We start from the raw sequence: 25,206 nt of genomic DNA on the forward strand, positions 1-25,206 counted from the left end.
GGTAGACATATCCTTTTATGCTTACATACATTTCAATAACCTATTGACATAAAGCATTGGACTACAACTATAGACAGAGAAGATCTTGTCATTAAACAGTGACAACAATGTATCCATAACTAGAGATAAATAATTGAAAATGACCATAAGAGGTTGTAGTTTCCATCATTCCTGAATGATTTGCCTATGAAACCCATACCCTGAACTTAACCCATCTCAAGTTATTGCCCTTTGATTTTTTTTTTATAAAAATTACCTTTTTTTTTGTCTATTGTCCCCTTATTTTTGTGTTTAGTGCCTCTAATTTATTTATTTTTGATATTTTTGTGTAGTAGATTAGTTGTTTTATTACTATGAACACTAAAATTGCAAACTTACTGCAGGTAAAGTGAAAGCCATCACTTATGAAATACAGTTGAATGTTATAAGCCTGTTATATATTCGGATATGCAACACTTACAGCTTCTAAGGCTTCCTGAAGATTTTTTGCAGGTTTAGGTTTATCATCTTTTTTTTCGTTTTTCTTTTTTTTCTCACCACCTTTCTTTTCCTTTGCAGGTTTCCTTGTATCATCTATTGCCATTCCAGCATAATAGGATTTTATTTGGGAAGATGGAACTGTAAAAGATATTTTAAGTAATTAAAACCTTCAGCAATATATTTATAAATTTAGTTTAGTATTAAAATCATGGAACCTACCTAGATCTTCTAACTTCGGCCCATTTTTGGTCGGCTTTTTGTCCTCATTACTAACTTTGATTTTACCATTTTGGGATTTTTTATTCTTTCCCACAACTTCCCATTGACCACTAGCCATTTTATTCAATGGTTTTACTGTAAGGTTTTTAAAAAAATTGAAACTTTGTCGTTTATTATTGCAATATATTAGTGACACGAACACACGTCAGAGATTTCAGCGATATTTTACAACTAAATTTAAAAAGCAATCGGCCAATCGCCTCCCCTTGAATCGCCAAACAAGACGGTCGACACGTCAAAGTTTGGCAATCGAGGTATGAATGTTGTCACATTGACAAAAATTTCGACTTGAAAGTTCCACAGTGGCCGGTAGCGTATATACGTGGCTGTCAAACTAAAAATTCAACTACCTATACATAGAGATGGGCGTTATAACACACAACACATTATATATTACAATATATTTTTACAACAGTATAACACATTATAAAATTTGCCACTAGACTGTTATAATATAAATTATTTCTATAGTGTTATAATTCGTTTGAAATTTAATTACAGCGCCATCTATGCACACGAGCGGAAAGTGGTGCGTTTCTTTAATGAAATTAAAATTTTGTAAATTTAATATTTTTAACAGATGGCACTTTTTCGTATTCGCTTTAGTAAGTGCTTAGTCTTCAAAGTAATGTGAACACTTCGTATATCACAATAAAAACTATTTTTACTTGCGACGAACAAATATAAAATTATAACACTGTTGTTTTAGATTGAAAAGTATTGTAAACACTCTCGCTATAAACATTAGAGCTATTTTTACTTGCGATGAGACGAAGATAAATAACATTTTGGATAAAACAACACTTTCATTCATTATATTTCCAATGAGAATCATTATTTGCGAGTTTTTAAATTGACAAACTGCTAGTTGTGTTTCGAAAATTATTATTATCACTTTTAAAGTAAAATGTTTGTAAAAACTATAGTATGAATTGTAAATTAAATGGATATGTGTATTATATAATACGTCTTCAGTTGTTTTTATTTTTTTATGTAAATAGACAAGTGTTAGTGTAAAAATAAAATTTGTGAATAGTGTAAATATACGTTTAGTTAATAGTTTCTTTAACTCATTAGTCGACAAGATTGTTCTGTGTAGGTACACAGGTAAAAAAAAGCTTTCTAAAAAGCACAACAAAAAATACCATCTACCTAGTACCTACTTAGTGTTAAAGAAATTATTCCTCTTCAAATATGTTATATTATAACACTAAATAACATCAAACCGCGACAACAACTATCAGGGTAAATAATTTCGATAAAAATTTATAATATCTAATATATATTATAACAGTTTACAACAACAGTTAGAAAAATATAACACAACAGTATAATTCATTGAAAAATTATAACAGTTTAGCCCACCTCTGCCTATACATAGGTAGACTTTGTTAATGATAACATAAGTATTGACAGAGAATGGACTTGCTCCTAAAATATAAATAAGTTAGAGAGAGACAAATCGTGTTTGTGATGCTCATAACATGCAGATATAACATATTATGTATATATATTACACCTTTATGTGTCAGTATAGTGGTGCGATTCGATACCTCTCTGTTTTGAGAACGCGTCCTTAATAGCCGTTTTAGTTCTAACAGCACTAGGAAGCTGCCGATCTTTTATGGTCTTCGACAAAGGATGTTGCTGTATCTACGCTGGTACAAAATTTTCGTTTTGAATTAGCTGGAGCCCAGTGTGATTTTGAATTCGATTTATTTACGCATATTATGCAATGTGAAGCTAGGTAAGGCTTGAACATAATAATGCAGATGAGCCATTTCCATTGATTCCGCCAATTCGAAGTGTTTTTTTCAGAAATTATATCACTTACAAGTTATTTTGCTTTGAAACTCGGAAAGCCTAACTGTATAATATTTTTGTTCCACTTTATAACTGTGATTTTATGTTGGTAACTTTGCAATTTATTTATTAAAATGTTAAAGCTGATAGCTTAAATAATTTCAGAAACAATTAATCTAATTTATTTTAGTAAATGATAGATAAGTTAAAATACAGGCAGTTGTATCTTGATGACCAGTAAAACGTTAGTTCCATTTTGTTTGGTTACATATATTATGTGGAGCGTCGAAGTAACAAAATAGAAATATAAGTGTGAGTTCTTATAATACAGTGCATACAATACCAATACAATTTACCTAAAAGTAACTAAGTGAAAATATTTTATGCCTAAAAGTTTCATGAGTTAAATGTAAGACTTATAATAATAAGTTTAATAATAAATGTTATGTTTTGACATTCATTATAAAAAAAAACTTATACTAAAAACCACTGGGTTATTATTAAATTTTGTTTTAAAAAGTTACAAGGTGGAACTGTAGACCTCTCTCTTGTACCAAATAATAAATTCTCCGTAAAAATTAATAGTTTGGATTTTTTGCTTATATAATAAATGTACGATATGGTATAATGACTCAATCTGCATCCCTAGCATTTGTGTAAAAGATTTTTATTTTTAACTCTTTTACGAAAACGTCCTTGTAGAACCTGAACAAACCTGCACAAAGAAATAAATAAATTTATTTATTTATAGATAAATTCACAGATTTACGTAGCTTTAACCTGACTTTAACGATGGCAATGAGGAATTGTGTTGGTGAGCGGAATATTTGTTGTGATTAATTTAATTTCTGATATATTTTATGGAATGTTAATAAATTACATGTAAGTTTTTCTGGATTATTTATGATAACACACCATCAAGAAATATTTATGGTAATTTTGTCTTCCAGAGATACCTATATACCTATCATGGATTTCTATGTTCGTTTTTTACATTTTGCTTTCTTTACTACGGTGGCCATTGATATCTCTTTAGAGTAAATGTATTCTTTGTAAATAATTCACAATCCCAGTAACTGAGCCTAATATACCTACACAAAAAAAAAAACTTCACGAATCACAACAATCAGCATCACTGACAATCACGATTCACATTTCACGAAATTCACGAATCTCGAGAAGATTTAAGATTCAGGAGTCAGGCCTTGAGTTTTATTTCACAATTGTGAAAAATCTATACATTTAATCCGTATCCCAGAATTAGCAATTGATTTTTCATTAGGCGTATTTTTATCATTGATTTAATAAATAGGGATTTACGTTTAAGATAAGCTGTAAAATTTGCTGTTTCTTTTCGAAAATGGAAAATAAATTGGTTGCGGATGACTTATCCAGCAGTCTTCGTGAAAGAGTCTTTTTTGCAGCTCGTGATGGAATGGCTCTCACACTTTATGCTCTAATATATGAAAAAAGCACAGAAGAAATTGACACACTTCTCAATCGAGTAAGTAATTTTGTTTCATTGTTGTGAACGTCGTTAAGGTACTTCTATTTTTATCGATGTTAAATTTTTGTGATGACTTATATTGTGATGAAGTATTCAGCTTGTGAACAAAGAAATGTAGTGGAATATAATAGATAATATTTTTTATCAAAATTACAATTGTTATCAATACTGCAATATTTTGACAGCTATAGTGTTGTTTTTTATCACACTAAATAAATGGATTTATGGTTAAATAGATATATAGTTAGTGTTGTTAATAAATATACTTCATAACAATATTTAACATGGCAGTTGTATGTTTATAGAAAATTATAATTAACCTACATTGTGAAAAATCTTGGGAAACATATAATAGCAATAGATTTTGCTATAGAAATATTGATTTGAAGTATTGACATCATGGTGCAAAAGGCTGTTGTGTAATTATCTGCTTACTTTCTTCTGTAAAGGACAATGCCGATCCTTGTATGAAAATTGGGCAATCGTTGTGTCTTAACCAAATCATCGGTAAAACATTAGAAATATTCTCAAGATTATGTAAAACAAAAATGTGAGAGTGATGACAAACAAGTGAGATATAAACAGGGAATAAATTATAGTTATTTATATTTTTCAATTTCAATTTACTACAAGCTTGTTGTTAGTTTTAGTGTAGGATTGCTGGACTAGATGTTAAACTATGCAAGAAAACACTAATCACCGACCAGAAAAATAAGTAAATCCATTGTCCTTTTAAACAATTAAAGAGTGTGTAATTACTTTGCTATGATTTTGTGGATCATTAGGCATTCTGAAACTCCAGTCTGTTACTACTTTTTTTAATAAGTGTTAATGTAGTATGCTATGCACCACCAGATAAAACCTTTCTTTCTTTTTCTATTTAATGTACTTTGACAACAATGTGCTGAAACAACTTTTCTAACATTCTTAACATTATTTGGTGACCCAGTAGAAATGACCCTATTTTAATGGATGTTCCATGTTTAAATTTGGTGCACCAACATGCAACATTCCCTATAAATTTTGATTAGCTTGTTTTGTACTGATGCTTAATAATCACACATAATTCAATTTATTTCCAACTCTTAGACAACACTGAAAACATAAGACTTCAAATTCAAATTACCAGCCAATAGGCAGTATTTATTTGTTCCTAAGTTTACAATTACAATACAATTAAATAAAATATAAAAAAACATCACTTATCCTCTGGTGGTGGTCAACATGGTCAACCATGGATTACTTATTAAAATAAAAAAGTTTTGCAGCTTATTCTCACTGTTTATTGAGTGCCCCTCATAGTTTTGAAGGATTTTGCATTATTACAGATAGCTGAGTTAGACAATAACAGCCGTTCCCAATATTATATCTATCTCTGGTCGTGGCCTTATTGAGATAAAAATTGTAACTATTGTTGACTTTTCTGTCCCAATAAACTTATTGAGGGTAACTCACCTTATCCATACACACTGTCTATCAATGGGAGGACATATTAGTTACAGGTGATAGAAGTTTGTATGGAAATTGTGTCCCAATATAAGGCAATAAGAATGACTTATTGGCTATATTGGGACAGCTTCAGATTATTGACAGCTAATTACTGACTGTAGAAGGTAGTAATTAACCTCCATCTGTAGATAGTATATTGGAAACAGCCGTAAATAAAAATAAAAATTCAACAAAAAAAGCTTAATAGATTTTTCTGGTGTTGAATGTTTTTTACATTTTCTAAATTAACATAGGAGACCTCGAACAAGATGGGAGGATGAACTCAAACTCACAGCAGGCCCGAACTGGAGAAGAGTGACCCATGACAGACTCCAATGGAAAGAGCTAGAGGAGGCCACAGTTGTAATGCCACTCAGAATTTTTGGGTACTTCAAGAATCCTGAGTGGCACTGCATTGTAATGGGCATGGCATATCAATTACCATAAGCTGAAAGTTCTGCTCGTCTCGTCACTTATTGTCATAAAATATAAAGCCTAGTCTCATTTAATATCCACATATAAAGCGATCAGCGCGCCTGAAATAGTTCTCTTTGATAACAAATGTATATAAGAATATATATTTCAGGATGTATGCTGTGACGGAGTAAAGTGCACACCCCTTATTGCAGCAGCACGACACGGTCGGGACGCCGCTGTCAGGATACTGCTGGAGAAGTTCAGCCCACCTGTCACCCTGGAGCGAGAGGGCACTGTAAAGTTTGATGAATACGTAATTGTAGGTAAAATACATTGTTTCAATTTTATTTTATTATGGACCTTATAAACCTATAGACTCCTAATAAAGATATCACATTAGAAGCACATATCTTATAAAACCACTGTGGCTATAGTAGAGATTGCATATGATATGCTGTCGCTACCTTACTACCTGACCAATTACGATATGTGCTGTTCATTAACTGACCTATGAGGATTCAGTACCCCGCACCCACTTCAACGGGTCGACAGAATTGATTGCATGTAGGTAATTAGGCATACCAGTGGGAGGCTTTGCACAGGCTAGCGAGGGCTTTGCGAGCTAGATTATGGGTACCACAACGGCGCCTATTTCTGCCGTGGCAGGCATTGTGTAAGCATTACTGTGTTTCGGTGTGAAGGGCGCCGTAGCTAGTGAAATTACTGGACAAATGAGACTTAACATCTTATGTCTCAAGGTGACGAGCGCAATTTGGTGCCGCTCAGAATTTTGGGGTTATTCAAGAATCCTAAGTGGCACTGCATTCTAATGGGTAGGGCGTGTAAATTACCATCAGCTGAACGTCATATTCGTATCGTCCCTTATTTTGTTAAAAAAAATCTCCGGACTGTTTTCACGGATACTCGTAGCGCTCTAAAAGCTTAGACGTTAAGTTCAACCGGTCACGTGTTCAATCAAAACTAAAACTAAACCCATTATGAAAGTTTCGATATATTTTCTCTGGTCACGTGCAATTTTCGCGAAACCCCTGATGTATTTCGGAAGTAAAGCGGGCCAACGCGTATTAAAGTTGTTTACTTTTCTGTTTATTTCCGCAATCACTAATTACGATACACGAGGATCATTGACTTTGGACGCGGCGAGGATGCGCGTGGCCCGTGTATTTATAGAAACCGATGATACACAAAGAAATTGAAACATAACGCTCTTGACTGGCCAATGTCCAATTCTTTGTTCGCACTCCTTACAGTTATACGGTTTCGCGATAGAACTGAGATTATTACTGCTACATAAATGACTTTCTTAATATTACCACAGATTAGGTATGGAGCGACCGCCCTCAGGCTGATTAATAATAAGTTTTATTGAACAATATTAGGCACCAAGGTTACCAAAGTTTTTATGAAAAAAAAATGTCCGCTGGGTATCTTGCACCCGATACTTTTTTGAATGGGTGATATCATGATATCCTATTTTGAATAAAAATCTTTGAATTTATTAATTTAAAACAACTCTCACCCGAATTTGCCCGTGCAGGTTTTGTATACGAGGCAATATGACTATTGAATTTGATTTTATTGTGCTGCGCAAAAAGTTCTTTAGAACATGAGCACCGAATAAATAAAGCAGTAAAGAAGTTTCACTTAGTCAACAACCTTTTAAAAAAATAGTTACTTTAGGATCCAGCAAATAAGATTGATATTCAGTCGTACTCAGTTCGCAACTACAGTATAAAAATATCAAATAAGACTCGATACAATGATAGATTAATTTCCAATAATATTATAGTAGGCTCCTCCGGGATGAGAGCCAATGAACGGTTCTAGCATTTGCCCCGTAGACGTTTAACCCTTAGATCACATAAACGTCTATATACTATATAGACTGTGACAGCTGTTAAAACGTCTAAAAAAAGTCGAGGTTGACAGTTAACCTCTATTTTGAGCAGTGCATGCACACTAACACAAAGTGACATACAAATCGCGAGTGTTAGCTGTACCATGTCACCACGTTAAAGTAACAAACCTGGCCTATTTTCATCGGGTGTCTAGCAGCAAGAGGCTTTATCTATCTAGACGTAGAATTATGTAAGGGGAAATCATTGTTTTTTTTTATTACATTAAGGGACGAGACGAGCAGGACGTTCAGCTGATGGTAATTGATACGCACTGCCCATTAAAATGCAGTGCCGTTAAGGATTCTTGCAAAACCCAAAAATTCTGAGCGGCACTACAATTGCGCTCGTCACCTTGAGACATAAGATGTTAAGTCTCATTTGTCCAGCAATTTATTTTGGGTGGCGTTGGGGAGGCCGTCTTTTACGTAGAAGCCGACGCCGACACCTTGCGAGAAATGCGCGCGTGGCCGCGGCATGTTCCGGAGCTCATGTCGGGCACGTGTCCCTCGTCCCTCGCGTGCACCGTCTACTCGTTCACCATCAGTATGTCCCCATCAGACCGAGAGAGCCAGCATTATATACTCCTACTATTAAATTCCTAGTACAAAAAAAGTATATAGAGAAACATCCAAAGCGCAATGGAAAGTTAAGTACCAAAGAAGTGATTATTAGCGCCAAAGGTATTCAATGAAAACTTATACCTAATAATTATCATTGCCACAGAATGAATATCGTTTCCATGATTCTTCGAGTGGCTTAGATCGAATCCAAAATTATTGTATATATTTTTTTTATGGAATAGGAGGACAAACGAGCGTACGGGTCACCTGGTGCTAAGTGATCACCGCCGCCCACATTCTCTTGCAACACCAGAGGAATCACAAGAGCGTTGCCGACCTTTAAGGAAGGTGTACGCGCTTTTTTTGAAGGTACCCATGTCGTATCGTCCCGGAAACACCGCACAAGGAAGCTCAATCCACAGCTTTGTAGTACGTGGAAGAAAGCTCCTTGAAAACCGCACTGTGGAGGACCGCCACACATCCAGATGGTGGGGATGATATCCTAATTTGTGGCGTGTCGTGCGAAGGTGGAATTCGGCGGCAGGAATCAGGTTGAACAGCACTTCGGAACACTCCCCGTGATAAATGCGGTAGAAGACACACAATGAAGCGACGTCTCTACGCAACGCCAAGTGAACCAGCCGTTCACAGAGCACTGGGCCCCCGACAATTCGAGCTGCTCTGCGTTGCACGCGGTCAAATGGGTCGAGCTGATACTGGGGTGCGCCAGACCAGAGATGACAGCAATACTCTATGTGTGGCCGGACCTGCGCTTTGTAGAGCGCTAGAATATGGGCCGGCTTGAAGTATTGCCGTGCTCTATTGATGACGCCCAGCTTCTTCGAAGCCAATTTGGCTTTGCCCTCCAGATGGCCACGGAATTGGCAATCGCTCGAGATTTCGAGACCCAGTATTCCGATACTAGGCGAGGCTTTAAGGGAAGTGTTATCGAAGAGCGGTGATACGACAAATGGGGTTTTTTTAGTGGTAAACGCGCAAACTTGAGTCTTCTGGGGGTTAAATTGGACAAGGTTCAATTTACCCCATCCCGCGACCTTCTCGAGAGAGGACTCGATAGAAGACACAAGTTTCTCCCGGCACTGGTCGACGTTTTCCCGAGAGAGACCTGCATGGCCCGTGTATACGGCATCACCAGTGCTGTCGTCTGCATAGCAATGTATGTTGGAGGTGACCAACATATCATTGATATGCAGAAGAAACAGCGTGGGAGATAGCACACAGCCTTGGCCCACTCCAGCGTTCACGGGCTTGGGATTCGAGCAAAAACCGTCGACAACGACTTGTATGCTGCGCCCAGTGAGGAAGCTGGAGGTCCACCTGCATAAGCTCTCGGGAAGCCCAAATGATGGAAGTTTTGAGAGGAGCGCCTTGTGCCATACACGATCAAAGGCCTTCGCTATATCCAGGCTAACTGCCAGGCCTTCCCCCTTGCTTTCAATAGCCGCCGTCCATCTATGTGTTAGATATACCAGAATATCACCTGCCGACCGACCATGGCGAAAGCCGTATTGTCGGTCGTTGATGAACTGGTGACCCTCTAGGTATACCAGAAGTTGGCGGCTAATTATGCTCTCCATGATTTTGGAGAGCAGGGAGGTAATAGCAATAGGCCTGTAGTTTGCCGGATCCGAACTGTCTCCTTTTTTTTTTGGATCGGATGGACAAGGGCTGACTTCCATGAGTCAGGGACTACGCCTTTGGAATAAGAGTGCCGGAATAAACGCGTTAGCACCGGCGTCAACTCGGGCACACGTTCTAAGCACGATTGGAGAAATGCCATCCGGCCCGCTCGACTTCCTGACGTCCAACGAAATTAGAGCTCGCCTAACAGTTTTCTGTCTGAACTGTACTTCAGGCATAGAGCTCTGACACCGCGGGATGGTCGGCGGTGTTGATGAGTTGGAGGCGAAAAGAGCGCACAGGAGATCGGCTTTCTCTTTTGCCGTATGGGCCAGGGTGTCATTCCTCATGTGCAACGGCGGCATGGACGGCTGGCTGAAGTTACCGAGAGCAGCTTTCGACAACGACCAGAACTTGCGTGTTCCGGTCGGGTAACTGGAAAGTTGCTCGCTGATTTTGACGACGTGCTTTGACTTCGCACGGGCGATTTGCCGCTTAAAAAATCTGGAGGCATGGTTATATTTTCTCTTAAGAACTTTGCAGTTCGGATCCTTTGTGCCCTGCGCCGCAACCCAAGTTCGATACGCCTGTTTTTTGCAGTCAGATGCTGCTTTAACTGACGCATCGAACCAGGACTGTGATCTGCCACCGATCGGTACTACAGAGCTTGGTATAAAAATATCCATGCCCTGCAGTATTACATCGGCTACTGCAACGGCGCAGGCACTAGGATCATCCGAAGGGAAACAAACCGTGCCCCAAGGGTAGGATGCAAAAAAGGTACGCAACATATCCCAATCTGCCGACTTGTCGTGCCAAACGCGGCGGGTCGCTGGTGGTCTGCGACGTTGGCGTCGGATGGGCACTACACTCCTGACCAGGCAATGGTCGGACGTTCCGAGAGGGGCGTCGACAAGGACCTGGTAACCATCGGGATGTGTAGTCAGCAGAAGATCTAAGTCTAAGGACGTCTAAGGACGGCGTGTGGCTATCCACATCCGGGAGCCGCGTTGGCGACTCAACCAATTGGGACAGACTATACGCCAATGCAAAATTATCGCCCTGCGTAGTCTGTGGTACGTGATCCAAGTCATTCGTCATTGTGCCTGTTGAAATCACCCAAGACTACGATTTCAAGCACGTCGTCAATTGCCGTTTGAACGCAGCCCATGAGGTGATCGGTTTCTGCGTTACCACTATGGGACCTGTAGACACACGCATAGATGCGGACACGGTCCACTAAATCTACGTGGAGCCATAGAGTAGACAGGTCCCTACCCTCAAATTGCCGAGACGGCGACAGCAGATATCCTCCCTAACGTACACACATACCCCGGCATGATGCATAAAATTGTGCTCAATTTTGTACCCGGGGTACGATAAATATGACGTATCGCTAGGTCGAGATATCTGCGTCTCCGTAAGGAAACACAAGGCCGGCTGCGCCGTCTCAAGGTGGTGGTGGACGGCGTTTAAGTTGGAGTGAATTCCCCTGATGTTACAAAAGTCCACATTAAGCGTGGAGCGGGGTGCCGTGGTGTTACTGCCTCGTTTGTCCTTGGTCATGCGCGGTACTGTGCCCTTCACAGAATACGAGGGGCAGCCCGAGCGCGAATGCTCGGGGTGCCCTCCTCATATTATTGATAATTTTGAATTTTATATTCATGACATAGATATATATTGTTTTTAAGTATATTAATAAGTTTAAAAAAAAAACACAACGCGACATTTCTTTTAAGAGTCAGAGAAGAGAAGTCGCGGTATGTAAATCTAACTCTTTGGAAGAAGTCGTGAAAAACCCAATATTTTCCAGGAGCTACAGCACTCTGGTGCGCGGCGGGCGCTGGTCACCTGGGCATTGTGAAGAGACTGGTGCGGGCAGGAGCTGACGTGAACCATGCCACTGAGACCCTCAGCACCCCGCTCAGAGCCGCCTGCTTCGACGGCCGCCTGGACATCGTCAAGTACCTCGTGCGGCACGGCGCCGACATCCACATTGCCAACAAGTACAACAACACCTGCCTGATGATCGCCGCTTACAAGGGCCACCTGGAAGTCGTGAGTGTTCCAAGAGGAAAACCTTAAATCATTTATTCGTCTAGATATAAAGTGACGCTATGAACACGTCAAAAAAATTTTGGGTTATGCAAGCACACTAACACAAATTCGCAAGTGTATGATGTAGCTTGTCACGCACACAAAAGTAATAAACCTGGCCTGTTTTCATTGGATGTCTATCTATCTCAATTATCTAAGGGGAAAATATTGAAATATTTTTGTGGGTTTAGAGCATAGGCTATCTGATGTTATATGATCACCGCTGCCCACATTCTCCTGCAATACTAGAGGATCAGATGGTGAGGATGATATCCAAATTTGAGATATGTCATGCAAATGTGGAATTCGGCGGCAGGTATCAGTTCAAATAGCTCTTTGGAACACTCCCCGTGATAAACGCGCCACAATGAAGCTATGTACGTCTTTACGCAACGCAACATGATCGTACCCGTTCACTTGGCACTGGATTGTCTATAATATGGTTCCACAGCTGATACCTGGGGTGCACCCAGTGGCGTGCATTGGTTTTCTAGTAAGGTAGACACTGTGGATCTAACTAGTCGTAGTTGAGCTTTGGAATAAGCAAATATTGCTTACCGTAGGTGTTTAGATTCTAGTGTAAGGAAAAATTTTATGATTAGGTGTTTAAATTTAAATAGAAGTTTGGTTATAAAATAACGGAACCAAATTAAACAAAATTAACTTTCAGACTAGTGCTATATTTATCAAGGTTTATAACGAGGTAGACACTGCCTAATTCCCTATATGATGTGCACACCCCTGGGTGCACCAAGAAATGAGAGTGATATTCCATATGTGGCTGAAACCGTATTGCTTTGCTCTGTTTGATCTCCAGTACGAAGCGAATTTTTCGAGAGTCAGTATTTTGATACAAGGTGACGTATTAAGTGGAGTGTTGTGAAATAGCGATGATCGGTGAAATAGGCACAACACTACTGAGCAGAATGCGCGCCGATTCTTGACACTAAACTATTAACGCTGGTCCACGTTTTTCTGTGTAGGTTTGTGTAATGTTTTTCCGGTACTAATCTGGCCCGTGTGTGGCAGCGTGATTCTCCCACAACAAGCATATTTAAAGTCGTTACTCGCGTCAAAATACGATATAGTTTGTTCATGATTAATATAAGTTGATTTCAGGTACAGTTTCTACTGGACAGCGGCGCTCGGGTGGATGAACGCGCCTTGTGCGGCGCGACTGCGTTGCATTTCGCAGCCGAGTGCGGACACGCAAGTACCGTGAGCGCGCTCATCGATCACAACGCGAAGATACTCACCAACCAGAATGGTGAGTGACTCCTAATATAGATCCCGTTGACTAGCGGTACGGGATGATGTTCAATTATTTATCTACACCCATGCTTTAAATCCTCTATTAAAGATTCTGAAACAGTTATTGCCGACATTAAAACACCCAATGTTCTAATAACCATTACATCATCCAAACGAGTGTTGTAATGTTGTACTGAATTTCATAACAACACTCTTATGTTTTTTTTTTATCCCTTCATGCGCAGAGTTTCAACAGACAGCCACATTCTTATTGCTCGATGCGTGATATCTGTATGAATTCCAAAAAAAGTACATTTTCGTTTACGCGCGTTGCACACTACCAGAACGTCGCGCGCCGTAAAAAAAAAGTAGGTTATTCGAATCCCCGCCATTTTTCTTCAATATTTTTACTGTTTTGTTTACAAAAAATGAGCGATTCATTTTAAACGCTGCAAAACAACATTATATTCGAGTGATTTTAATCATTGCACTATACAAAATGTAAATTACTACTAAAATAAATAATTGTTTCATTAATACTTACTTTATTTGTATGTAATCGGTATTGAATGATATTAGGTTACTACTAGGACTGGTGTTTTAATGTTAGCAGTAAGCTAACTTTTCCAGAATCTTTTAGAGGATTCATATTCTGGGTGTAGATAAAGTCTTGTATGCAACTGTTGATAATAAGGTATTAAAACACTCATGTGATACTATTATTAATCCTCATTCGTGTTTTAATACCCCTTATTACACAACAGTTGCATAAATAACTATTATCTCTTTTTAAAGATGGACCAACAAGCTGTTTTAAACCACACAAAATTAACGCACTTACAAATTATTATTACGAAATCGAAGTAATGAAATTCGTAAAGTATTTTGAAAGTTATTTAAATTAACTTTAAATAATGTAATAAGTATTAATAAGCTATGGAAGAGCGCAGTCTTCTAACACAGGCGCTATAGTGCTAGAAGGAGGCTCCAATCATGAGTAGTGATTTATGTACATACTTGATACAGAAAATAAATATTTTGAATTTTTATATTGTATTTACAATTTTTTTTTAAACATTACGAAAAGGAAGTAATTAAATTCGTAATGTAGGTATTTTATGAGTTATTTAAATTTACAAATTTTTCTTATGTTTAATGATATTATAATTACAATACAATAAGACTGTTGCACAGTATTTTAAGTTGTAGCTTAAATGTTACTGCTTGTGGCGGCGACATGGGACGGGTCGTGCCCTTCCCTAAAATATGATTGAGGGAGGCGATGGCTGGCTCATGCGTCATGCTCGTGGTGGCAGGATGATCCTGTTGCCCGAGACTCGGTTTCAGATTCTTAAAAGTTATTGTGTGTATATATATGTATACATACAACGATATATACATATTTATTTATTTATAATCGCTTATAAAATGCTCACAGAATACCTTTATTTATTTATTTATGGTGTATGTGGATGATGCAGCTACTGTACTCAATAAACTTTTGTATTAATTTACATTTACTTTTTTGACTTACTTGTGTAAGACATTAACTATTTGACGATTGAGTGTGTTTGTTGCGTCATTTTACATTTTACATATTATATTGTAATTGAAATGATTTGTAAATCGATGTAAATGTAAATCTTGATATAAAAGAGTGGCAATGAGTTTATTGCTACTTCTTCTCATTAGCTCAACCCTTTACGAAGTAGCGGTAGATTTTATTGAAATATTTTTTTTTGACATTCATAAGTGTCATTTCCGTGACCTACGTGAATAAACTGATTTTGATTTGATTTGATTAGTAGCACTGACATCATATTAACTTAAAAATCTATGTAGTGCTACTATAACACTCTTTATTAAATTTTTTTTTTTTTATTACTTACAAAGGTATGACCCCGCTGCAATGCGCCGCCGAACGCGCACGTGCTTCCGTCGTGGAGTTATTGGCGAGTCGCGGTGACGTCACGCGCGCTCAGGCTATCGAGGCCTACGAGTTACTCGGTGCTTCTTTCGCGAACGACAAGGAATACTACTGCTTAAGGGTTAGTATTTAATACTCACTAGAGTTACTATAGAGTAACAACAAGGACGTACAATTATCAAATTTAATGAACTTGTAAATGAAACTTGACACATTTTTAACTAAACCTAGTTCAATTCGGCATCTGATGACTAAATCATACTTTCTCCCCTAAGTATTCAAAGTATTTAATAAAATTGATGTAAACTTTATCCCCCTTATTCATAATAGTCTGCTAACTTAAAGCATTGATAATTCTCACTCTGTCTTCTTCTATTGACCTAAGTCAGAATGAGAAAAAAACACTTCTTAGCGGCTGTTTAAAGTTAGCGGACCATTATGATAATAAGGGGGTTAATATATTATTATTTACTGTAATTATCTTTTATAAATGTAAACTTCTTGCTGGTATCTTTAAAATGTAGTTATTATAATATAGTACTAATTCTATACTTAGTAATTATGTAATAGATTATAAGATAGCGTAACACTTTAGTAATTTTAAAAACTAATTAGAATCATATATGTGAAAACTAGTAAATAGCTTTTTTTATGGAATAGGAGGACAAACGAGCGTACGGGTCACCTGTTGTTAAGTGATCACCGCCGCCCACATTATCTTGCAACACCAGAGGAATCACAGGAGCGTTGCCGGCCTTTAAGGAAGGTGTACGCGCTTTTTTTGAAGGTTTGTCCTTGGTCATGCGCGGTACTGTTATACAAATAGATGTCAACATAGTTATAAATAGTTGTAAGTTTTCTTAATAAATAAATAAATAAGTGCACAAGGTTATAGACTGCCAGACGGTGCCTCCTTGCTTTTCTTTCTTGATGCTTTGAAAAGAGTTACAGCTGTTTAATTACCCTTTTGATGTCAAAACATCTAGAAGCACACTTTGACACTAAAATCCTTATACAAATGATTTAAGTTAGTGTTAATTCCGCCAATATTTGTTTTTAAAAATAATTCGACACGTGTTTCGCCTCTACACGAGGCGTCCTCAGGACGTGTTGTCTTATTTGTTTCGTGTCGAATTATTTTTAAAATCAAATATTGGCGGAATTAACACTAAATAAAACTTAAATCATTTGTATAATTATGGATTTCCGCAAAGTAACGCCTAATTCAATATTTTTTTTTTTACTAAAATCCTTGCACGTTTCAGTCTTCTGGTCAATTAGTATTTTGACATAATAGATGAGTGTTCCGTAGTTGGCATACCAGTATCTGCACCGCGCTATGGCGATGCGATATGACTCGCGTTACGACGTGATGCTGAAGGAACCTGCCGACCCAATACCGGCCTACGACAACTGGAGAGAGAGCACCACCTTAGAGGTAGCACTAACTAACAAACTAACTATCAAAGTTATACAAATTAAATTTGTAACCGAAATTTATGAACTGATGATTGTTGATGGAGCCACAACCTGAGGGTTGAACAAGACATACCAAGATTTTCGAATCATGCGTCACTCGAACGGTTGGCTCAGTTAGTAAGAGCGCTCGGACGGAAGCCGAGAGGTCGCGGGTTCGGGTCCCGCATCGTTCATAAATTTTGGTTACATATATAATTTGTATCATTAATCCCAAAAATGTATCACTTTAAAATTAACAAATTGTTTGTATCAAAGTTATGTTCTTTGTGGGATTCGAATCCGCACCTCTGCAGTTATCGCCTCCAACGCTCTTCATCCAACGGGTACCAACCAGCCGTACGATACTTACATTATTCGTATATCTTGGTATTCTTGTTGTCGTGGCCTGGTGCAGATCAAATAATGACATACAATCATAGGAATGTCGGAGATTCAGGAAGGTTTCACCATGATTTTGGAAGAATTTAGTACTGAATCATCGTTTACAGCTTTGATTTACTGTTCGACTTATTATATAAAAGAAGTTTAAGATACTGCACTTGTTAGCATGCCATTTATTTACTTATGCACGTCGAACTGCGGCTGGTAGGGTAAAAAAAATTAACATCAAATTTAACAACAAGAAGATTACCTGTAAAATAATTACTTTGAAATCTATTTGCAATATAGATTTTTTTTTTTAATTTTAACATTTGTGATTTTTTGACTTTCTTTGTCTATGTTATATATTTACGGAACGCAAACGTAGTCGCTAACTATGGGTCTTATGAGGGAGCTCATAGTCGCTGATAGGGATATGCTCAGAGTTTCCCTGCGAGATCGAACAAGAAATGAGGAGATCCGAAGGAGAACCAAAGTAACCGATAAGCTCAGATGGTTGCGAAACTGAAGTGGCAGTGGGCACATAGCTCGACGGGCAGATGGCCGGTGGGGTATTAAAGTCATGCGGATGAGGGCAGCGCAAGACTGATCGTAATGGCGATCTTTGGGTGAGGCCTTTGTCCGGCAGTGGACGGGTTGCGGCTGAAATGAATGAATTAATATGGTAAATTATTAAAACTTTCGTGAGTCATTATTAAATTATTTATTAATACGGTTTTACTCCTGTACCTCCTCTTCACAGCAGATATACCAACAAATAAATACACTTCAACTGCGACGTATGCTGATGATACGGCGTTGCTCTCAACCCATACCAATCCAGAAACTGCTTCACATAATCTGCAAGCCCACCTACACGATATAGAGCGGTGGTTTAAAAAATGGAGAATAAAAGTAAATGAAACTAAATCAGCTCACATAACATTTACCCTCAGGAGAGAGACTTGCCCCCCTGTTAAATTGAATAATAAAATGATACCACAAGAAGACAGCGCAAAGTATTTGGGAATGCACTTAGACAGGAGACTGACATGGCAAAAGCACATTTGGACTAAAAGAAAACAGCTTGACGGAAAGCTACGCAATCTTATTTGGCTAATTGGACCGCACTCACAATAAAATGACAACAATAAATTGCTTATTTATAAAACAATACTAAAACCAATATGGACATACGGTATACAGCTGTGGGGGACTGCCAGTAATGGTAATATCGAAATACTAGAAAGATTTCAGAACAAAACATTAAGAACCATGTTCAGTATCCTACAGTGTATTAGTAACAAATACATTTACCTAGACCTCGGCATTAAAACTGTCCGGCAAGAAATAACCCAAACTAGCCTGAAATACCAGGACAAACTAACAACACATGTCAACGAGCTAGCCAAGTCTTGGAGCGGAATAGTGGCATCCAGTTCACCAGGCTTAAGAGACATGATATCACAAATCTTAGTAAAAGATATCAATAATAAATAAATAAATGGAGAGTTTGATGCAAAGTAATTTTACATCATTTTCGGGCTCTCGACGATGACTCTTTCAGCAGATATCTGCAGCCAAAACAGTGGCTTATTGTTTGAAATAACAGATTGCCACGACGCAGAAAACCAAAAAAAAAAAAAATACGGCTTTACTAACGTTTTTGTCGGCGTCAGTACCGATAACTTTCGGACCATTCGGAAGTCTTTCATCAGGGTGAGTGTAGTGGGTTCGCGATAACGTCCCGTTTCTTACTGCGGACTTGTGCTAGTCTGTGTTACTATTGGTGTCCACGAGTGCACAAAACCTCTTACTCTCTCTCAGTAAGTCCTGATGAAGGACTTCCGAATGGTCCGAAACTAGTCGGTACCGACACCGACAAAAACGTGAGTAAAGCCGTATTAATAAATTATTTATTTATTTATTCAGGAACAAAACAGTTTTTTACAATAGTGAGTTACAAATATACATACACTAGAAGACAAAACAGTTCCATAAATTAAATACTAATTATGTTTACAATGGACAATAAAGCAAAACAAAAAACAACATAGATATTTTAAACCAAAAGTAAAGACTACAAAATTACTATATACAAAACGAAAATTTAAACAGTTATAAGAGTATAGTTAAGAATAGGACACAACAACAATGATTTTATTAAGTATTTAGAGTTATTAATTTTTTAAATTGAGTATAATATCACCTACTATTTTCTTATATTTTTGTATATTCAATGAAAATATATCAATTTCAGTAAGATGTTTATTGTACAAACTACAAGAGCGCCTCACAAATGTATTTTCTGCCTAATTGCTTTTATAAGGTGATACATAAAATGTAATCTTAGAACGAGAGGAGATTCGCGGTGTTATAAATTTAATTAGATTTAACAAGGATGCTGAGTCAAGCTTATTGTTAATAATTTTAAATAGAAAAATTTGTTCGATAAATTCTTCTGTTCATTTGTGGGGATATTCTGTGCCTTTGTAACGCAGTGGCATAAACGATAAGAATATGCCCAGTCCGGTATTCCAATGATCTTAAGATGTATAATAAACGCATGCTGCTAAAAATAATCTATACTAATATTATAAAGCTGCAGTGTTTGTTTGTTTGTTTGAACGCGCTAATCTCTGGTACTACTGGTCCGATTTGAATGATTCTATCAGTGTTGGGTAGTCCATTTATCGAGGAAGGCTATAATAGGCTATGCTTTTTTTTCAAAAATCCGTAATAAAATTGCTATTTCGTAACACAAGGTGTAAAATCGCAAAACTATTTTTGCGTGCGCTGCAAAAACTATTGACAATAGAACAAAATGATGTACAGGCTATAATATAGGCAATATTTTATTACTTATAAAACTATCGCGTGAATTATACTTAATATGGCAAAACAACATTTGCCGGGTCAGCTAGTAGCATATAAATCTTTCATGTACCCTTCTCCTATGCTCTACAAATAAACTAGGGTTTTTACCGTTCGACAATTATTTCTACACTGCTTAATAATCAACCAGCACAAAAAGCCCGGTCGCCTTAAAGAAAATTTTCCTATACCTTTTCTTAGATTCAAAAATATTTACTGTGTTCCGAAATCATGCTAACTATCTAGGACCTTCAATATATAACCAAGTAAATAATAAAATAAAAATTGCGGACCTCTCTTCTTACAAAGTATGATCTACAGTACGAGAGTGGCTTTTACAATTCAGCTATGATGAAACCGAGAAAATTATTAACTCAAAATTAATATAACTTTATGTATTTAATTATGAATATTTTTTTATAACTTTGCTTTATCTATATAACTATTTGCTTTATCTATTATTATTAATTTTATACAGTTCCTATTATAAGATAGGTATGCTTTAAAGTTAGATAAATATTGTTTATCTACACCCATGCTTTAAATCCTCTATTAAAGATTCTGAAACAGTTAGCTTATTGCCTACATTAAAACACCCAATGTTCTAATAACCATTACATCATCCAAACGAGTGTTGTAATGTTGTACTGAATTTCATAACATCACTTCTATTTTTTTTCAATCACTTCATGCTCAAAGAGTTTTAACAGACAGCCACATTCTTATCGCTCGATGCGTGGTATCTGTATGAATTTCAAAAAAATAGCATTTTCGTTTACACGCCTTCCACACTACCAGAACGTCGCGCGCCGAAAAAAAAAGGTTATTCAAGTCCCCGCCATTTTTCTTAAATATTTTTATTGCTTTGTTTACAAAAAATGAGCGATTCATTTTAAACGCTGCAAAAGAACATAATATTCAAGTGAATTTTAATTATTGCACCATACAAAATGTAATTTACTACTAAAATAAATAATTGTTTCAATACTTAGTTTATATGTATATAATCAGTAACGAATGATATTAGGTTACTACTAGGACTGGTGTTATAATGTTAGCAGTAAGCTAACTGTTTCAGAATCTTTTAGAGGACTCATATTCTAGGTGTAGATAAAGTCTTGTATGCAACTGTTGATAATTAGGTATTAAAACACTCATGTGATACTATTATCAATCCACATTCGTGTTTTAATACCCCTTATTACACAACAGTTGCATAAATAACTATTAATGATGTTTTTTAAGGAAGTAGAGCGGCTCCACGGCAACCCGCACGCGCTGCACATGGAGGGTCTGACCGTGAGAGAGCGCGTGCTGGGACGTAGCTGTCCCGACCTGCCGCACCCCGTCGTGTTCCGCGGCGCCGTGTTCGCGGACGAGGCACGCTTCGACCGATGTCTCGCGCTCTGGAGGCACGCGCTAGAGCTGCGACATCTCAACTCGGTAACGACTCACTGAGCCACAACCAACGACACGCCACAAGTTGCGATATCATCCCCACCATCTGGATGTGTGGCGCTCCTCCACAGTGCGGTTTTCAAGGAGCTTTCTTCCTCGTACTACGAAGCTGTGGAATGAGCTTCCTTGTGCGGTGTTTCCGGGACGATACGACATGGGTACCTTCAAAAAAAGCGCGTACACCTCTTCCTTAAAGGCCGGCAACGCTCTTGTGATTCCTCTGGTGTTGCAAGAGAATGTGGGCGGCGGTGATCACTTAACACCAGGTGACCCGTACGCTCGTTTGTCATCCTATTCCATAAAAAAAAAACCTGAGAGTGTTTACCAGTGGGAAAAGGGCCGGATTTAAACTTAATGCCGCCCCTGGGCACCGGAAAACATCCACCCCAATACAGGAATTTTACATTAACTTATAGTTTGTATATTTTATTTTTCAAAACTAAAATGACTAATTTATTGCAGAAACTTTATAATATGTTATATATTCTGAAAACATGGATAATTTATATTTGTTTTTTTCTAACAATTATAAATTTGGCACGTAACGGGTAACTCATAATTATATTACATCAATTTTTTCACAAGCAAACAGGTCTCACTTTTTGAATTGCGAATTGGTCGATTAAACAGAATTAATTAATTATATTGAGCAATCTTGTTAAAACTAAAAATATATTTTTACTTTTAAAATTTTGCCGCCCAAAAAAATTTGCCGCACTGGGCAAGTGTGAGTGGGAGGCTCCTTTGCAAGCAGTGCTCCTATATTAATATTTAGAAAAAGCCTTCCATGTACAAATGGAATCCAAGATTCACATGATTTGTTTATAATTGAGTCCTACTCGCATTAGCATCTTTTCAAAATACCAGTGGGGGGATACTTTACACCGGATGTCGGCTAGATTATGGGTACTGTAGCGCCGCGTATTTCTGCCGTGAAACAGTAATGTGTAAACAATTAACTAAATAACAATACTGGGAAATGAAACTAAGCATGTGCGTGTTTATGTCTCAAGGTGACCAGCGCAGTAGTAGTGCCGCTCAAAATTTTTGAGGTTTTTCAAGAATCCTGAACGGCACTGCATTTGAATGGGCAGGCAGTATCAATTACCATCAGCTGAACGTCCTACTCGTCTCGTCCCTTACTTTCTCTCTGGGAGTCTGCCCACAATAGATCAAGAAAAGCTGTTTTCAAGATTAGTGTGCACAAAAAACACACCCGCTTACAATTTTTCTTGCTATCGCTTACATGAGTTACCGCTTCATTGTATATCTTCAACCGCATCTATCACGGGGTGTGTTCCGAAGAGCTGTTTCACCTGATTCCTGCTACCGAATTCCACCGTCGTCTCCACATTGCGGTTTTCAAAAAAACTTTCTTCCGAAACAACCATGCTATGGAATCTTCCTTAAAGACCGGTAACGCTACTGTTATTCCGCAGAAGATAATGTGGGCGGCGGTGATCACTTAACATTAGGTGACCCGTACCCTCGTTTGTCCTTCTCTTCTATAAAAAAGCTTGTACTAAAGGTGTAAGACAACAATATTATTAGAACGAAATAGATACTCAAACATACACAGTACATGAAGAAATACCGTTTCGGACGTTAGCGTGAACAAGAAATAAACCGGCTGTTGCGGCTTCAGAACAATCCCTTATACTTGTCCTGAAAGCCATAAATTCAATTAAATTTCAAACCTTCCCTCCTTACATACACATCCGTGATGTGCGCCATCTGGCGAACTGTTAACATGTAACTCTTAATGGCCGCGTGCGTAACCGCATCGACGCTCACGAAAAGTATAGAAATTTAAGGTCTAAGATCGATCAATCGCCTGAACAACTGTGTACGTTCAAGTTATAGTGCTAAGTCTACCAGTAGTTGTATATGATTACCAAAACATTAAGTATTAGTGACGTATTGATTCCTTCCAAAACTTCCAGTTTTGTAGCCACTATACTTGTTCATATTTGAAGCCAGGTTTTGATATTCTTTGTTTCGGTGACTTAGGTTATCTGAAATATATATAACATATGCACGAATCTATTCAAGTGTTCAGGTGCCAACACCGGCTTACAATTTTTTTTTCGGAAACAAACACCCATATTTAACGTCAATAACCGCTGGTCGTCGTATGTATTCTCGTTTCTCCAATTCTTCCGTAAAAAATGTACCTACTATTGTTTTGTATTTCAGGTGTCAGTTGTAAAGGATCTGCTGAGGTTTGCGCAGGTCTTCTCGCAGATGATACACATTGGTATTGAACTTCCACTGTCGCAGGTACAATACTTTGACATTTAAAATTTTATGGTTTCATAAGACTTTCTTAGGTTCATTGCAAATAATCTTAAACAAGTTGAATACAAACATAAAACTATGTGCAAACATTTTAATATTTATACTATCTACATATATAAAAATGAATTGCTGTTCGTTAGTCTCGCTAAAACTTGAGAACGGCTGGACCGATTTGGCTAATTTCGGTCTTGAATTATTTGTGGAAGTCCAGGGAAGGTTTAAAAGGTGAATAAATATGAAAGTGTTCGGAATTAAATAAAAACAACAACAATTTTGTTTTGCCTTTGATGTGTCCCCCGTCGTCCGATATTTGTTTTGTATGGACATATTTTCTATGTGAGAATTTATTGACGCACGGTTTGACAGTTCTGCTGTGAAACAATTTCATTACAACAACAGGGAGCATATCTTACGAAATAATTCTTGATGTTATGGTTGACAAATTAATAAAAAACATTTTATTTATTATATTCAGAACAACGTCTTTCGGGTCAACTAGTATTATATATTTCACAGGTGTGTTTCGTGTTGGAGGCCTGTGCAGAAGAGATCCGACGAGGACACAAGCGGCTGGAGAAACCGCAGGCTAATCAGGACCTTGAGGCGCTATTGGTAAGGCTCAATTTACATATTCTTTAATTTAGACTTAGCAACAAGATACATCATTTTACATATAGATAGCCTTTAGTTAGATAGTTATATTAATATATTATAGATAGTTCGAAAATGAAACATAGTAATACAATATAAGTGCAGGAGGTCTATTTTCAAAATCGAAAGCCGAAGTTTCGGGTCGAAACGAAAGAACGACGAACTTTGAATTAAATCCTATTACCAACATACTTCGGATCGATTCTGAACCATAGACATAACCATAAAAAGTGAAGTTGTAGTTACGATCATAATAATGTCGAGCAACAAAAAAAAAACTAAAAAAATGTACGATCTGTCAACCGTAACATCGTATTTCGGTTTTGGTAATAGTGCTCCTGGTGAACTCAACGTTCGTTATAAAATTAATAATTCGACGCTCGAAATTTTACATATGTATCGCCGGTTTATATCGATCTGTTTTCTATATTAAGGCGAAGAGTAAGCAGAAAACACGCAAACATGGTGTTTTTAGACAAGTTTTGTGGTGAAAGTATAGCATTTCGAGCTATGAACACTACTTAATCCTGTTACACATAACCTTAAGTCTTATTTGTAGGTTGCTAAAGCTTGCTGTTGGTTATAGTTAACACTGCCGAGCCTTTTTGAACTACCACATTTCTTTGAAGTTAAACAAGTTTTTTGGCATGGCGTGACGTATTTTTTTGGTACTTCTCTCAGAAAAGTTATACTTATAGCTTGTACTTTTTTGTGTAG

The 25,206-nt window shown here is 37.4% G+C and overlaps 2 protein-coding genes across 3 annotated transcripts in view; one reads left to right on the top strand and one right to left on the bottom strand.

Moving 5' to 3' along the window:
* The window catches only part of LOC126972069 (transmembrane protein 214), a 29,869-nt gene extending 28,886 nt beyond the window's left edge, over window positions 1–983 (bottom strand). Inside the window, exons 1-2 of the mRNA XM_050818645.1 lie at window positions 700–983; window positions 461–618 (exon numbers count right to left, since the gene is read on the bottom strand). Coding sequence (XP_050674602.1) covers window positions 461–618; window positions 700–817 — 276 coding nt within the window. The 5' untranslated portion in view covers window positions 818–983. The remainder of the gene's footprint in view (window positions 1–460; window positions 619–699) is intronic.
* Window positions 984–3,704: 2,721 nt separating this feature from the next.
* Window positions 3,705–25,206, top strand: part of LOC126972070 (protein fem-1 homolog B-like) — a 32,153-nt gene continuing 10,651 nt past the window's right edge. Inside the window, exons 1-9 of one of the 2 annotated variants that reach the window (XM_050818646.1) lie at window positions 3,705–4,066; window positions 6,144–6,297; window positions 11,908–12,152; window positions 13,311–13,458; window positions 15,336–15,490; window positions 16,682–16,807; window positions 21,328–21,525; window positions 23,737–23,820; window positions 24,355–24,450. In XM_050818646.1, coding sequence (XP_050674603.1) covers window positions 3,923–4,066; window positions 6,144–6,297; window positions 11,908–12,152; window positions 13,311–13,458; window positions 15,336–15,490; window positions 16,682–16,807; window positions 21,328–21,525; window positions 23,737–23,820; window positions 24,355–24,450 — 1,350 coding nt within the window. In that variant the 5' untranslated portion in view covers window positions 3,705–3,922. The remainder of the gene's footprint in view (window positions 4,067–6,143; window positions 6,298–11,907; window positions 12,153–13,310; window positions 13,459–15,335; window positions 15,491–16,681; window positions 16,808–21,327; window positions 21,526–23,736; window positions 23,821–24,354; window positions 24,451–25,206) is intronic. The other variant, XM_050818647.1, reaches the window with a different exon arrangement.

The sequence above is a fragment of the Leptidea sinapis genome, chromosome 25 (assembly GCF_905404315.1).
Source record: "Leptidea sinapis chromosome 25, ilLepSina1.1, whole genome shotgun sequence".
Taxonomy (NCBI): domain Eukaryota; kingdom Metazoa; phylum Arthropoda; class Insecta; order Lepidoptera; family Pieridae; genus Leptidea; species Leptidea sinapis.